This window comes from Barbus barbus (assembly GCF_936440315.1).
Source record: "Barbus barbus genome assembly, chromosome: 34".
NCBI classification, from domain to species: Eukaryota; Metazoa; Chordata; class Actinopteri; order Cypriniformes; family Cyprinidae; genus Barbus; species Barbus barbus.
The window spans coordinates 777,501-792,500 of NC_136762.1; the positions used below are offsets into that span (position 1 = coordinate 777,501).

At 35.8% G+C, this 15,000-nt stretch overlaps 2 protein-coding genes across 2 annotated transcripts in view; both read left to right on the forward strand.

The window, feature by feature from the left end:
- Positions 1–9,073, forward strand: part of LOC306854318 (WD repeat-containing protein 20-like) — a 12,071-nt gene extending 2,998 nt beyond the window's left edge. Inside the window, exons 2-4 of the mRNA XM_079392219.1 lie at positions 1–41; positions 4,039–5,370; positions 7,980–9,073. The exon at positions 1–41 is cut by the window's left edge and continues 142 nt beyond it. Coding sequence (XP_079248345.1) covers positions 1–41; positions 4,039–5,370; positions 7,980–8,039 — 1,433 coding nt within the window. The 3' untranslated portion in view covers positions 8,040–9,073. The remainder of the gene's footprint in view (positions 42–4,038; positions 5,371–7,979) is intronic.
- Positions 9,074–13,664: 4,591 nt separating this feature from the next.
- LOC306853861 (delta(14)-sterol reductase TM7SF2-like) overlaps positions 13,665–15,000 on the forward strand; it is a 9,582-nt gene continuing 8,246 nt past the window's right edge. Inside the window, exons 1-3 of the mRNA XM_079391511.1 lie at positions 13,665–13,699; positions 13,796–13,828; positions 13,903–14,014. Coding sequence (XP_079247637.1) covers positions 13,802–13,828; positions 13,903–14,014 — 139 coding nt within the window. The 5' untranslated portion in view covers positions 13,665–13,699; positions 13,796–13,801. The remainder of the gene's footprint in view (positions 13,700–13,795; positions 13,829–13,902; positions 14,015–15,000) is intronic.

Below are 15,000 nucleotides of genomic sequence, written 5' to 3' on the forward strand. Positions count from 1 at the left end.
ACCCCATCAAGAAGGAGACCAGCAAGCTCTTCAACGAGGAGGTGAGCAGATGAGTATCAGATGATCTGGTCTCAGATGAGTGAACCGGATCACCTGAGCCTGGTGTGAACTCCAGGGGCCAGTTGTTCAAAAAGTTAAATCTGGATCAGAATGATCTGGATTTGGGAATCCCATGTATTGCTATCCAGGATCAGGAAACCCATCTTACTTTTGTGCCAGGTTTTCAAAGCAAAATTGGATTGGATCACCCTGATCCAGTACACACTTTTTCAGATTTCCAAATCTGGATTACTAGTGCTCTACGGAGCCCCTAAAGGGACATGATGATGAAATTCTATCTTTAAAAATCCCAATGTTTTGCATTCTACTTTTGCATTGCATTTGCACAAATAACTACTTCTGACTGGTCCGTCTCTGATGATTGTGCCAATGATTTAAAAAAAAAACTTTAAATTAAATATAATATTTCTGTTTGATATTGACAGCTGTTTGGGGATTTGGCAATATATTACATGTATCGCCAAATTAAATGTGATTAAAATGTTGTATTGTTTGAACCAGTTTTATAGTTTTTTTTTTACATTTTTGTTCCTGAAATTTTGTTCCTTCTGCTGGAATCAGAATAATCCCGTTTTATGGATCAAAAGTATCCCAATCTTACTAAAACGACACAAACTGAGGATTTAATCCAGATCAAAACCAAGGTTGGATTTTGTGATCTAATCCGAATTCAGAATCCTTTTTTTTTCTTTTGAACAACCCAATCTCAAGATTTGATCCAATCCGATGTCCAAGATCCGATCAGATAACTTTTGAACAACTGGCCCCTGATGCAAACAGATACACCATATTACCACATCCTAGTTTTCATGATGAATCATGTCTTTCAGAAAGAATATGCTGAACAATTCATCATTTTTAAGTATTTTGTGAACAAGCCATGACTGGAGATCCATCTGCAATCATTAAGATGCTCCTTCAAGTTTCTAAATCAGTAATATGAAAACAGGAACCCTCTTTAGATCTTCTTCCTCAAACAGCCGCAAACATTTAGTAATTTCCTTGTGGCAGTTTAAATTAGTCAATCTAACGGGAAGCAGGGACCCCTTAAAATGATAAACAATCACTCTCTTTATTACATGACCTTTTTTATATACACCGTAAAGTTGATCTTGGATTGAACAAGTAACATTGCTGAAGAATTATGTATAATATTCATGTTTAGCAGACAAAACATGTTCTGAAAAAATCATTTTACACATAATACTCTGTTTAATAGCAGACTCTATAGTTCAGCATGTGACTCAGATTTCAGACATAAGACATAAGAATTACATAAGAATTTATTATGATTGTGTAGTGCAGTGCGATTAGACAAAGTTGCAGTCAGTAGGATCTGTTTATATTTGCTTGATCAAAAAATATAGTAAAAATAGTGAAATATTATTCTAATGTAAAACAGCTGTTTTCTGTGTGAATATCTGTTAAACTGTAATGTATTTCTGTGATCTGCAGCTGTATTTCCAGCATCATTACTGCAGTCTTCAGTGTCACATGATCTTCAGAAATCATAATAATATACTGATTTACTGCTCAACAAACATTTCTGATTATTATCAATGTTGAACACAGTTGTGCTGCACAATATTTTTGTGGAAACCATCATACATTTTATTTTTCAGTTTTTTTGATGAATAGAAAGTTCAAAAGAACATACATTTTTTATTTAGATCTTTGTACAGCTTTACCTAAAAAAACGTATTATAGTAAATTTTAAGGACTATAGTGCATAAAAGAGTATTTGTAAAAAAATAAATAAATAATTGATTTCAGTATAGTATTAGGAATTTAAAGAAAATTTGTTGAATTATAATTAAAATGCCACAATATGACAGAAAATCTAATTAAGCTTCATTTTTTCATGTTGAAAACAGTTAAGATTTTTGTGGAAACTGTGATGCATTTTATTTTTCAGGATTAACAGATGAATAGAAAGCTCAAAAGAACAGCATTTATTTGAAATTACTATTTATTTTTTGGATCTTTGTAAAGCCTTAAATAAAAATAAAAAAGTTAGCAAATTGTTTTTTTTTTTTGTAAAAAATAAGGTTTTTAAATTTTCACATTTTGAATGAAGAGCTATAGTGCATTTAAAGAGTATGCATAAAAAAATTTAATTAATTGCGTATAGTAATAGGAATTTAAAGAAAATTTCACAATATGACAAAAAAATCTAATAAGGCTTAATTTTCTGATTATTATCAATGTTGAAAACAGTTGTGCTGCCCAATATTTTTGTAGAAACTGATATATTTTATTTTTCAGGATTCACAGATGAATAGAAAGTTCAAAAGAACAACATCTATTTGAAACAGAAATCTTTTGTAACATTATAAATGCCAGTTTTGATCAATTTAATGTTGCTGATATCGTGTGTGTGGGGGGTAGATCGTTCAGTGATGCTGCACCCAAAATCTAGAACTCTCTTCTAGATCTACAGTAAGATCATGTTGATATTTAGTCTAGAACTACAGTAAGATCATGTTGATATTTAGTCTAGAACTACAGTAAGATCATGTTGATATTTAGTCTAGAACTACAGTAAGATCATGTTGATATTTAGTCTAGAACTACAGTAAGATCATGATGATATTTAGTCTAGAACTACAGTAAGATCATGTTGATATCTAGTCTAGAACTACAGTAAGATCATGTTGATATTTAGTCTAGAACTACAGTAAGATCATGTTGATATTTAGTCTAGAACTACAGTAAGATCATGTTGATATTTAGTCTAGAACTACAGTAAGATCATGTTGATATTTAGTTTAGAACTACAGTAAGATCATGTTGATATTTAGTCTAGAACTACAGTAAGATCATGTTGATATTTAGTCTAGAACTACAGTAAGATCATGTTGATATTTAGTCTAGAACTACAGTAAGATCATGTTGATATTTAGTCTAGAACTACAGTAAGATCATGTTGATATTTAGTCTAGATCTACAGTAAGATCATGTAGATATTTAGTCTAGATCTACAGTAAGATCATGATGATATTTAGTCTAGAACTACAGTAAGATCATGTAGATATTTAGTCTAGAACTACAGTAAGATCATGTTGATATTTAGTCTAGAACTACAGTAAGATCATGTTGATATTTAGTCTAGATCTACAGTAAGATCATGTAGATATTTAGTCTAGAACTACAGTAAGATCATGTTGATATTTAGTCTAGATCTACAGTAAGATCATGATGATATTTAGTCTAGATCTACAGTAAGATCATGTTGATATTTAGTCTAGAACTACAGTAAGATCATGTTGATATTTAGTCTAGAACTACAGTAAGATCATGTTGATATTTAGTCTAGAACTACAGTAAGATCATGTTGATATTTAGTCTAGAACTACAGTAAGATCATGTTGATATTTAGTCTAGAACTACAGTAAGATCATGTAGATATTTAGTCTAGAACTACAGTAAGATCATGTAGATATTTAGTCTAGAACTACAGTAAGATCATGTTGATATTTAGTCTAGAACTACAGTAAGATCATGTAGATATTTAGTCTAGAACTACAGTAAGATCATGTTGATATTTAGTCTAGAACTACAGTAAGATCATGTAGATATTTAGTCTAGAACTACAGTAAGATCATGTAGATATTTAGTCTAGAACTACAGTAAGATCATGATGATATTTAGTCTAGAACTACAGTAAGATCATGTTCACACACAACGCTCTGCACTTACTCCTGATTTCTCTCAACACCAGAGCTGTCACTCAATACATCACAAACACAGGAACTGGAGTTACTCATTTGACTCAGATATTTCCTTCTAAATTAAGAAGTAATGTAACTCGCGTTACTTGTATTGCGTTACCCAACACTGCTTGTGCTTATGTTTGTCATGTTTGCTTATTTTACTGATGTTCTTCTTTTCTAATTGCACCTTCACTGTAAAGCGACCTTGAGTACTGGAAATGCGCTATTTAAATGAAACGTATTATTATTATTATTCTCTCCCCAGAGGCTGATAGACAAATCGAAGGTGACGTGTCTCAAATGGCTTCCCAAGTCGGAGAACCTCTTTCTCGCGTCGCACGCCAGCGGTCACCTCTACCTCTATAATGTGGAGCACCCATGTGGCACCACCGCGCCGCAGTACTGTCTGCTCCGTCAAGGCGAGGGCTTCGCAGTTTACGCCTGCAAAACCAAAACGCCTCGTAACCCGCTGCTCCGCTGGGCGGTCGGCGAGGGAGGGCTTAACGAATTCGCCTTCTCGCCTGACGGCGTTCACGTGGCCTGCGTCGGTCAAGACGGCTGCTTGCGTGTTTTCCACTTCGACTCGATGGAGCTTCAAGGTGTGATGAAGAGTTACTTCGGCGGGCTTCTCTGCGTCTCCTGGAGCCCCGATGGGAAGTATCTCGCAACGGGCGGAGAAGACGATTTAGTGACGGTTTGGTCGTTCGCAGAGAGTCGTGTCGTCGCGCGTGGACACGGCCACAAGTCATGGGTCAACGTCGTCGCGTTCGACCCGTTCACAACGAAACTGGAGGATGAGGAGCCGATGGAGCTCAGCGGCAGCGAGGAGGATTTCCAGCAGGGGGCGCTGCAATTCGGTCGCGTGCGAACCAGCAGCACGCTTTCACGACTTTCACGGCACAGCTCCAAAGGCGGAGCTTCGTCCGTGACGTACCGCTTCGGATCGGTCGGGCAAGACACGCAATTCTGTTTGTGGGATCTGACGGACGACATTCTGTATCCGCGGCTTCCGCTCTCCCGTGCGATTACGAACACCTTCGGACCTACGATCCCGAGCGGAAGCAGCGTAGTCGAAGGTCACCACCATCCCTCCAACCCTCATCAGGCGGCGACTTTGCCGTTGCCTTTACCTCGCTCACTGTCGCGCTCAAATTCCCTTCCGCATCCCGCTGTCGCAAACACCTCCAAAAGCCAGGGGGCGACGGAGAGCAGCGTTACGAGCGGCGGTGGCGGAGGAGGAGGAGGAGGAATCGTGCCGTTTAGCATCGGACGCTTCGCAACGCTTTCTCTACAAGAGCGCAAATCGGACAAATCCGGAGTGGGAGGGGAAAAGGAGCACAAGCGCTATCACAGCCTCGGGAACATCAGCAAAAGCAACGATAAGATCAACGTGGCACCGCGCTGCAACCGGCTAGATGGCGCTAAAGTGCTGGGAACCACGCTGTGTCCGCGCATGAACGAGGTGCCGCTGCTGGAGCCGCTGGTGTGCAAGAAAATCGCACACGAGCGACTCACCGTGCTCGTCTTTATGAACGACTGCATCATCACAGCGTGTCAGGAAGGACTCATCTGCACTTGGGCGAGACCCGGGAAAGCGGTGAGTCGAGATGGAAATGCAAAGCGTTCGGATTTGCACGCAAGGTTCATTACAATGCATGTCAAAATAAACGTGCAGCTTTTCGGTGGTCTTGATTACAGACGTATTTTCCCATTCAGTTTTTCCCATTTGGATTTTTAAAACGTTTTTCTGATAAGAGTTATAAGCCATGTTGGATTAAACCAACAAGTTAAAAAATAATAATTAATTTAAAGAATAAAAAAAAAACGAATCTTTAAAGAAATTGTTTAAAGAATTAAAACAAAATTGATTGGTGTGGGATTTACTTTAAAACAATTTTCACTCAGAAATTATTAGTAAATTTTGCACATGCTGATTTTGTCCCAAATATCACGAGTTTAAATGTGATTTTATGCAACAGTTCAGTAAATAAGAAGTTGATATTGTGTTATAATTTCAATATTATGTGTTTTTGCTCAATTTTATAGAGAACACATTACCTTTAAAGCCACAGCAGAATTGTTGCGTATCTCCGAGCAACACAGCAGTGTTTAGTTTCTGAATGAATCCACGTTTTGAACGAATCGTGTGAATCAATGATTCAAAACCCCATTCATAAAGAGAGTGGTTTACTTCATTCCTGAATGAGTCAGCCGCTTGAACTAGGGATGTTCATTGTAACCGGTTAACTGTTAACCGAGTAGAATTTTGACCGATTATTACAATCAGTTAAACGGTTTAAAAAGGCATTTATAATTTTTTTTTTTCAGTAGGCCTAATTTATCAAAATATTTTTAAAGGTTTGCTGCATGGTTAAAAATATGCTACACATATAAAAACGAGTTTTTAGAGAGAGAAAAAAAAATAAGTTGCGTATAAGTCGCATTTGATTATTTCATTCAGAAATAGGCCTAATGCCGACTCAAAATGTTTACAAACATTACAATAAACACTGTAAACATAGCTAGGCTATTTTAGTTTCCCTCACTCCACAACAAATCCTTTCAATTTAACAGTTTTCAGAAAAGAACAAGAATTAAAAATATAAGAAGCTATAGCCTATAAACGACAAGCCAAAACTAATTAATTTAGGCTAAAATGAAACTGAAACCAACGTTGGATCTGTCATTTGACAAAATCAAATATTTCCATATTCGCTATGTATTTGAATGCCAAAATATTATTTATTATGTAGCTACTTCATTGGCATTCCAATATCCACGTAAAACAATGTTTTGCATAACATTGCGGCGGTACGGTTATAACGCTTAGCAGCACAGATTTGACTACATATTTAAACTGAGCAGTGTGTTTTTCCCATATGTTTGACTGACTGTATTTTATTATGATAATGAACAGGCTGCATTATTGTCAAGGTAGCAAAGCTTAACTGTGTGCGAGCATGCGGCGCCAGCACAATCACTTGAATTATTTCCTTCTTACAGTGGAAGGAACTGCTCCTTTTAGTCATAAAGATAATCAGAATTGTAAAAGGTTTGCTTTTATTTGTGTACATTCACAACACAAACAAATATTTGTCCTCTTGTAAAATAGGCCTAAAGAAAAATAAGATGCTGCTTTCTGCCGTCTTGGTTTCCTTTCGTGCAGCACAAAAATGAACCGAAACTCTGCATATTAGGCTACTTTTTTTCTTAATTTATTACTGAAGTAAAGATATATTTCCCATATAGGCCTATTTATTTGTTTTATATGTATAGCCTATATATTCTCCGCTCACAGAAGCGCTGCAGGTGCGTGATGTGATGTCCATGTGATCCTCATGTTCTATCGTTTGCTGCTTGTTGCGCATGTAAAATTAATCCACGGAAAACAAATGTTATAGTATTTTTAACGGGTCACAGACACTTATCCTTTCTAATTTAATTCAATTCTAATTTAAAATAATCTTGTCAGTTAACGGTCAGTAATCGGTTAACGAGCGTCGGCTGTCGGTTAGGAGAAATTAACATCCCTAGTTTGAACGAATCGAATGAATGAATGACTCAAACACATTTCCTGCCTGATTTAGTTTCATATTTAGAGTATCATTTCTTTAAGAAAAAAATAAATAATAATAATAAAAATTAAAAAAGGGATAGTTCACGCAAAATTTTTAATTCTGTCATCATTTACACACCTTCATGTCTTTCTTTTGTGAAACATATTTTGAAGACTGTTGGTAAAAAAGCTGTTTTGGTTACCAATGACTTTCATCGTATGAACAAAAAATACTGAGATGTTAATCAAATTATCTTCTTTTATGTTCCATAGTATACATTAGGCAGTTGTAGCCTAAATGTTTATGTGTAATAAATTTTACGTTGAATCAAATAAAATATTTCTTTCTAAAGCCACAATTTGTAATGTCTACTTGATACTTTCTCATTTAACACAAAATAGCTTTAAATAATATTTTGTGGGTATTTTCACAGTCAAATGTATTTTGCAATTAATAAATCGAAACATCATGTAATTAATTAGATAAAAAAAATCGAATGGACCGACAGCCCTTTTTTAATTATTTATTTATTTGTTTATTTATTTGGCCAGTCATTTTCAAATGTAGCAAATATGCTGAATGCTGCCCAAAGTAATTTCATCACTGCTCACATTTGAACTCGTGCTGTTTCTTGTCTGTGTTTTCGTAGCACCCGTCTCAGCCGCTGTCAGCGCAGAATGGAAACTCTCCGAGCGGGACGGTGGTATAGCCCAAGCCTCATTCCCAGAGCCGATTCCCGCGTCTGCATCCGGAGCCGGTCCATCACAGAGTCACCCATCCACTGAATCCCCACCAAACACACGCTTCAGTTGCACAGGAACGTAAACACACCCCGGGACCATGATGCACTGCTGCGACGCACCACGGCTCTCTCCTGCAGACAGACTGCGAGACTCTTCTGCTGGCCTCTTCTCTAGCCACATTCACTGCAAAAGCCACGGCCATTTTACTTCCTATTTATTTATTTGATCATCGAGACTTATATTGTACATATTCAGACTACTCTATAACGGCAGAGACATCTATTGAAATAATGAACTCAATTAATATATATAGATCCTATATTGTACATAGTGACAGATGCATTGAATGTGGATTGACGAGTTCTTGTTCTAGTGTGCTAGTGCTTCATAAGTGACGATCTGGCTAGAAAGTGCATCCTTTGCTTTGGCATCGGGCCTGAACTGAGAGTTACATGCATTTGTTCGACCGCTAGACTCGAGTTTTCTGCTTCATAGATTACTAGAGAGGTGAGGTTAGTGTCGTCTAGAAATGGTGTCAAATGGTAGGCAGGGTATATGAACCATGAAAGTGAGATTTTATATATTTACTAAGTTTTTGCTAAGCAAACAATGCCACCGCTGAATGAAAACGGACATTTGTGCCAATCTCACGTGACTGTTTAGAGCTAGTCCAAACTAGAAGCGGATCTCCTAAAATTTGCCTTGTTGAACGCAAGACTGTGGAAGCCCATTTCTGCCATGGAATAAAAAATAAAAATGATTATTACAGTTCAGACTTTCTCACCATTATGAGAAAAATTCTATATATAAACAAAAAAATAAACCGAATTGTGACATATAAACAAATATTCCGTGGAGAAAAAAAAACAGAATTGTAAATCGTGATTTTAAAAAGTCAGAATTGCGAGATATAAACTCAGAATTGCGAAAAAGTCAATTGCGAGATATAAACTGAAAATTGCGAAAAAGTAAAAATTGCGAGATATAAACTCAGAATTGCAAAAAGTAAAAATTGCAAGATATAAACTCAAAACTGCGAGATATAAACTGAGAATTGCGAGATATAAACTCAGAATTGCAAAGTCAAAACTGTGAGATATAAACTCAAAACTGCGACATATAAACTCAGAATTGCGAAAAAGTCAAAATTGCGAGATATAAACTCAAAACTGCAAAAAGTCAAAATTGCAAGATATAAACTCAAAACTGCGAGATATAAACTCAGAATTGCGAAAAAGTCAAAATTGCGAGATATAAACTCAGAATTGCGACATATAAACTCAGAATTGCGAAAAAGTCAAAACTGCGAGATATAAACTCAAAACTGCAAAAAGTCAAAATTGCAAGATATAAACTCAAAACTGCGAGATATAAACTCAGAATTGCGAAAAAGTCAAAATTGCGAGATATAAACTCAGAATTGCAAAAAGTCAAAATTGCAAGATATAAACTCAAAACTGCGAGATATAAACTCAGAATTGCGACATATAAACTCAGAATTGCGAAAAAGTCAAAACTGCGAGATATAAACTCAAAACTGCGAGATATAAACTCAAAACTGCGAGATATAAACTCAGAATTGCGAAAAAGTCAAAATTGCAAGATATAAACTCAAAACTGCGAGATATAAACTCAGAATTGCGAAAAAGTCAAAATTGCAAGATATAAACTCAAAACTGCGACATATAAACTCAGAATTGCGAAAAAGTCAAAATTGCGAGATATAAACTCAGAATTGCGACATATAAACTCAGAATTGCGAAAAAGTCAAAACTGCGAGATATAAACTCAAAACTGCAAAAAGTCAAAATTGCAAGATATAAACTCAAAACTGCGAGATATAAACTCAGAATTGCGAAAAAGTCAAAATTGCGAGATATAAACTCAGAATTGCAAAAAGTCAAAATTGCAAGATATAAACTCAAAACTGCGAGATATAAACTCAGAATTGCGACATATAAACTCAGAATTGCGAAAAAGTCAAAACTGCGAGATATAAACTCAAAACTGCGAGATATAAACTCAAAACTGCGAGATATAAACTCAGAATTGCGAAAAAGTCAAAATTGCGAGATATAAACTCAGAATTGCAAAAAGTCAAAATTGCAAGATATAAACTCAAAACTGCGAGATATAAACTCAGAATTGCGAAAAAGTCAAAACTGCGAGATATAAACTCAGAATTGCGACATATAAACTCAGAATTGCGAGATATAAACTCAGAATTGCAAAGTCAAAACTGTGAGATATAAACTCAAAATTGCGAGATATAAACTCAGAATTGCGAGATATAAACTCAGAATTGCGAAAAAGTCAAAATTGCGAGATATAAACTCAGAATTGCGACATATAAACTCAGAATTGCGAGATATAAACTCAGAATTGCAAAGTCAAAACTGTGAGATATAAACTCAAAATTGCGAGATATAAACTCAGAATTGCGACATATAAACTCAGAATTGCGAAAAAGTCAAAACTGCGAGATATAAACTCAAAACTGCGAGATATAAACTCAGAATTGCGACATATAAACTCAGAATTGCGAAAAAGTCAAAACTGCGAGATATAAACTCAAAACTGCGAGATATAAACTCAAAACTGCGAGATATAAACTCAGAATTGCGAAAAAGTCCAAATTGCGAGATATAAACTCAGAATTGCAAAGTCAAAACTGTGAGATATAAACTCAAAATTGCGAGATATAAACTCAGAATTGCGACATATAAACTCAGAATTGCGAAAAAGTCAAAACTGCGAGATATAAACTCAAAACTGCGAGATATAAACTCAAAACTGCGAGATATAAACTCAGAATTGCGAAAAAGTCCAAATTGCGAGATATAAACTCAGAATTGCAAAAAGTCAAAATTGCGAGATATAAACTCAAAATTACGAAAAAAGTCAAAGTTGCAAGATATAAACGGAGAATTCCCCAAAGAAGTCAAAATTGCGAGATATAAACTCTGAATTGCGAAGTCAAAGTTGCAAGATATAAACGGAGAATTCCCCCAAAAAGTCAAAATTGTAAGATATAAACTCAGAATTGCGAAAAAAGTCAAAGTTGTGAGATATAAAATCAGAATTTTGAAAAAAAGTAAAAAACTTCAACATGTAACCTCAGGATTACAAAAAAAGTCAATTCTGAGAAAAAAGTCGCAATAACCTTTTTTTTTTTTTTATTATTATTCTGTGATGGAAATAAGCTTCCATACCAGTTGGATCTAATGGAAGGGAGAAACTTTGCCGTTTGAGCAACACATTTAACTATTGTAGCATGGAGTAGGCGCTATTCCTTACACCTGCTATGCCTCTTGCAAAATTTTGCACATTTACAGGATGATTTTAGATCACCGAGAGCCAATGTGAAGTGTGTTTTTAGGGTTTTGTCATGCAGACTTCTCAAAAGGACAATGTCGTATCATTTCTAGTGATGTCTGATTCTTGCCGTAAAGCAGATCAGTGCTGCATTAACAAACGCTCCCGTAGAGAGGAAAACAACATCAATGGATATCACACAGTCTGTCAGTCATACATTTCAAATTATCACCAAAACCAGTTTTGCTAATGTTTTGAGTCTCTTTTGTGATCCTGACAGTAAACGAACAATTTAAGGATGGATTATTTTCTCGCAAGCTCCTATTTAAAGCATCTAAATACTCAAACCAACTGGGAAAGCATTAAAATTGTTACAGAAGGTTGTGATGAGCCATATTTGAGGATATTGAGTCTTTCTAGAAGTCTGCGAGGAATAACACTACATAAATTGCTCTTTGAGGTCATTGCACTGGTATAAATGTGGAAAATTTGGCTTCTTTAGTGATCCTGGCATGGATGTTTCTTCTCCCAGAGGCAGAACTTTGCTTGTATTTTAGACAAAGGCCAAGCTAATGAACTCATGTACAATCATTCCCACAGAATTACAGAACACTTCGTGATAAAAACAGTGTTTTAGCCCTGACGGTGTGTATGCTTAACACTCGGTTCTCATGTTTTATGTCTTTTGTAGCATCAAGTGTTTGTTTTGTTTTTTTAATCTCAGATATTTTGGGATTTATGTTTTCGTAATTGTCTTTGCTGCTAACTGGAGAAATGCAAATGGACTAATTAGTGGATGTTGGAACGTTTTGTGTATTTCTATTGTGCGCTTTTTAAACTACTTCTTCCATCCATTAGGGGATTTTTTTTTTGTTACTTGTTTTCTTTTCTCTTTTTATTTTGAAGATGCATTCAGTTCTGAAGGATGTTTTGTCTTACTGTAGCGTGTGTATCCTAACAGATGACGGCACCCATCTGCTACACTGAACTGTAAGAGCGTCCCGCCTCACCGACGGATGAAAATGGATAATTTCAGTGTAACTTCCGTTCCTCCACACTGCTTTACTTTAAAATCGATTATCTTCCACTGCATGTGTTTTCATTTATCACACGGTTATATGCCCGAGTCTGGTGATGTGGCCAACAATATCACAGTATCTAGTTTGTATATGGGAATCTGTTATTAAAACATCAAATACTCATGCATCGCATTTTTATTTGTAATCAATTATACCAGTGAACAAATTTAAAGGAAAAGTTCATCCAAAAATGAGAATGTGCTCACCTTCAGTTCATCTGAGATCAGGATGAGTTTGTTTGTTCATCAGGTTTGTAGAAATGTGTCTCTGCATCAGTGTCTCAGCAATGGATGCTCTGCAGTGAATGGGTGCCGTCAGAATGAGAGTCCAAATAGCTGATAAAAACATCACAATAATCCACACCACTCCAGTCCATCAGTTAACATCTGGAGAACACAAAAGCTGTAAAGTTTAGAGCTGTTTTGTCTTGTAAACGCTGCTTGATCTGCAGATTTCTCTCCTGATTCAGACCAGAACACTTTTTCACTGGAGGAAGAGTTATTATGGATTATAGACTGGTATTTTAGTTAAAAACATCTTAATGCTGGATTTGTTTCAGCTTTAGTCTTCTCCAGATGTTAACTGATGGACTGGAGTGGTGTGGATTATTGTGATGTTTTTATCAGACTCTCATTCTGACGGCACCCATTCACTGCAGAGCATCCATTGCTGAGACACTGATGCAGAGACACATTTATACAAACCTGATGAAGAAACTAACTCATCCTGATCTCAGATGAACTGAGAGTGAGCACATTTTCTGCACATTTAAATTTTTTAGTGAACTGTTCCTTTAAATGTCCAAACTAGCTCGTCTACATGTGCAGTAATGCAGCTTATGATTCAGAAATAGAGCTGGTGTATTATAACAGCTGAGCTGAGTCTAGATATGATTGTGACTCTCTCTATTGCCTGTTGAGTGTTTCTTACAGATGTAATTGTCACACACTCTCTTAAATGTCTTTTGCAGTGCTAATCTGATTGCAAACACACTGATTCACAGTACAAGTGTGTGTGTGTTTTTGTTTTTTTATCAAACTGAGATCTTTCAGAAGTTTATGCAACTCAAGTTGTCTGTTGAACGTTTGCAGCTATTGCATGTTTCATTCAACACGCAGAAGATATCGCAACACGTCAGTAGTCTGTCGTAACGGCTGAAGTATAAAAACCCCGGTCTTCAGTGAATACAGCAGAGTGGAGTTGTTTTAGGAAACTTGCTCTATGTACCTCTGGTAAGTGTTAAAAATCACATTTGAGCACATTTTAGGCAAAGCAGACGTCATTTGATTGTGTTTTAGAGTTGATGCAGTGGTTTGAGTCTTTCTCAGATTATCATGATGACTCCCCAACAAGAACATCAGGTGAGTTTGAGAAATGAAATGAAGCGTCTATTCTAGATTCGCCCTAAACTCACACACCTCTGACTGTCCTACAGACGCACAGGAACAGATCCCTACAGGACACAGGTAACGGGACGCTAAAGGATGGACATGATGATGATGATGATGATGATGTGGTACAGGTCCACAGTAGATGGAACAACATCCGTAAGTACTTGAGTTAGGTCTAAACACCATCTATTAACCTCAGTTTACACAACACCACTAGATCTACACGTGGAAGATGACACCGATCCATCCGATTCAGAAATGAGTAACATTGGTGTCAAACATGCACTTGTCAATTTTGAGAATTTGCTCTCATAACGTCTTGTTTTGGACTAGTGAATAGAAAACATCCAAAATACACATTCAAGTGTTGACTTTGTTACACTTTATTTCCATTTAGTCATTTAGCAGATGCTTTTATCCAAAGTTACTTACAAATGATGACAATAGAAGCAATCGAAATCAACAAAAGATAATATGCAAGTGCTATAACAAGACTCAGTTAGCCTAGAGACTAGCAAGGTTTATATATATATACATATACATACACACAACAAAAATAAAACAAGTAGATAGAATAGTAAAAAGAATAGAGAAATCTAGTGTTAGAGGGTCAAGTGTTTTTTTTGTTTTTTTTTTTTGATAAAAAAAGAAAATAACTAGATAAGATAGAATTAGAATAGAGAGTGCTGGAGTTAGAGGTCAAATAAAGATGGAAGAGATGCGTTTCTTAAAGATGGCGAAGGACTCAGCTGCCACAATTGAGATTATAATAAATTGAATTTTTATTTATTTGCGTCTGTAGATTTCCATTACTATATATATATATATATATATATATTTAGAGTTTGTTTCTCCACTTCAGCAGCACTTACAGACACCAGCACTTAGAGGTTTATTCCTCTCTATATTCTGAGGGTTTTTACTGAGGGGTTTGTTCATATATCATTCACAATGATTTATACAACAGTTTATTCCTTAAAACATAAAAATATATATATTTTCTGTCTGTTGACAATATTTTGTGATTTATGGAGTGATAAAAAGAGAAATCCCAAATCCCCTGTGTAAATAGCTTTAATTCTAATATGACAACAAAATATTCTATCTGTTTTCTTTTTATTTATTATATAATAAAAATAATA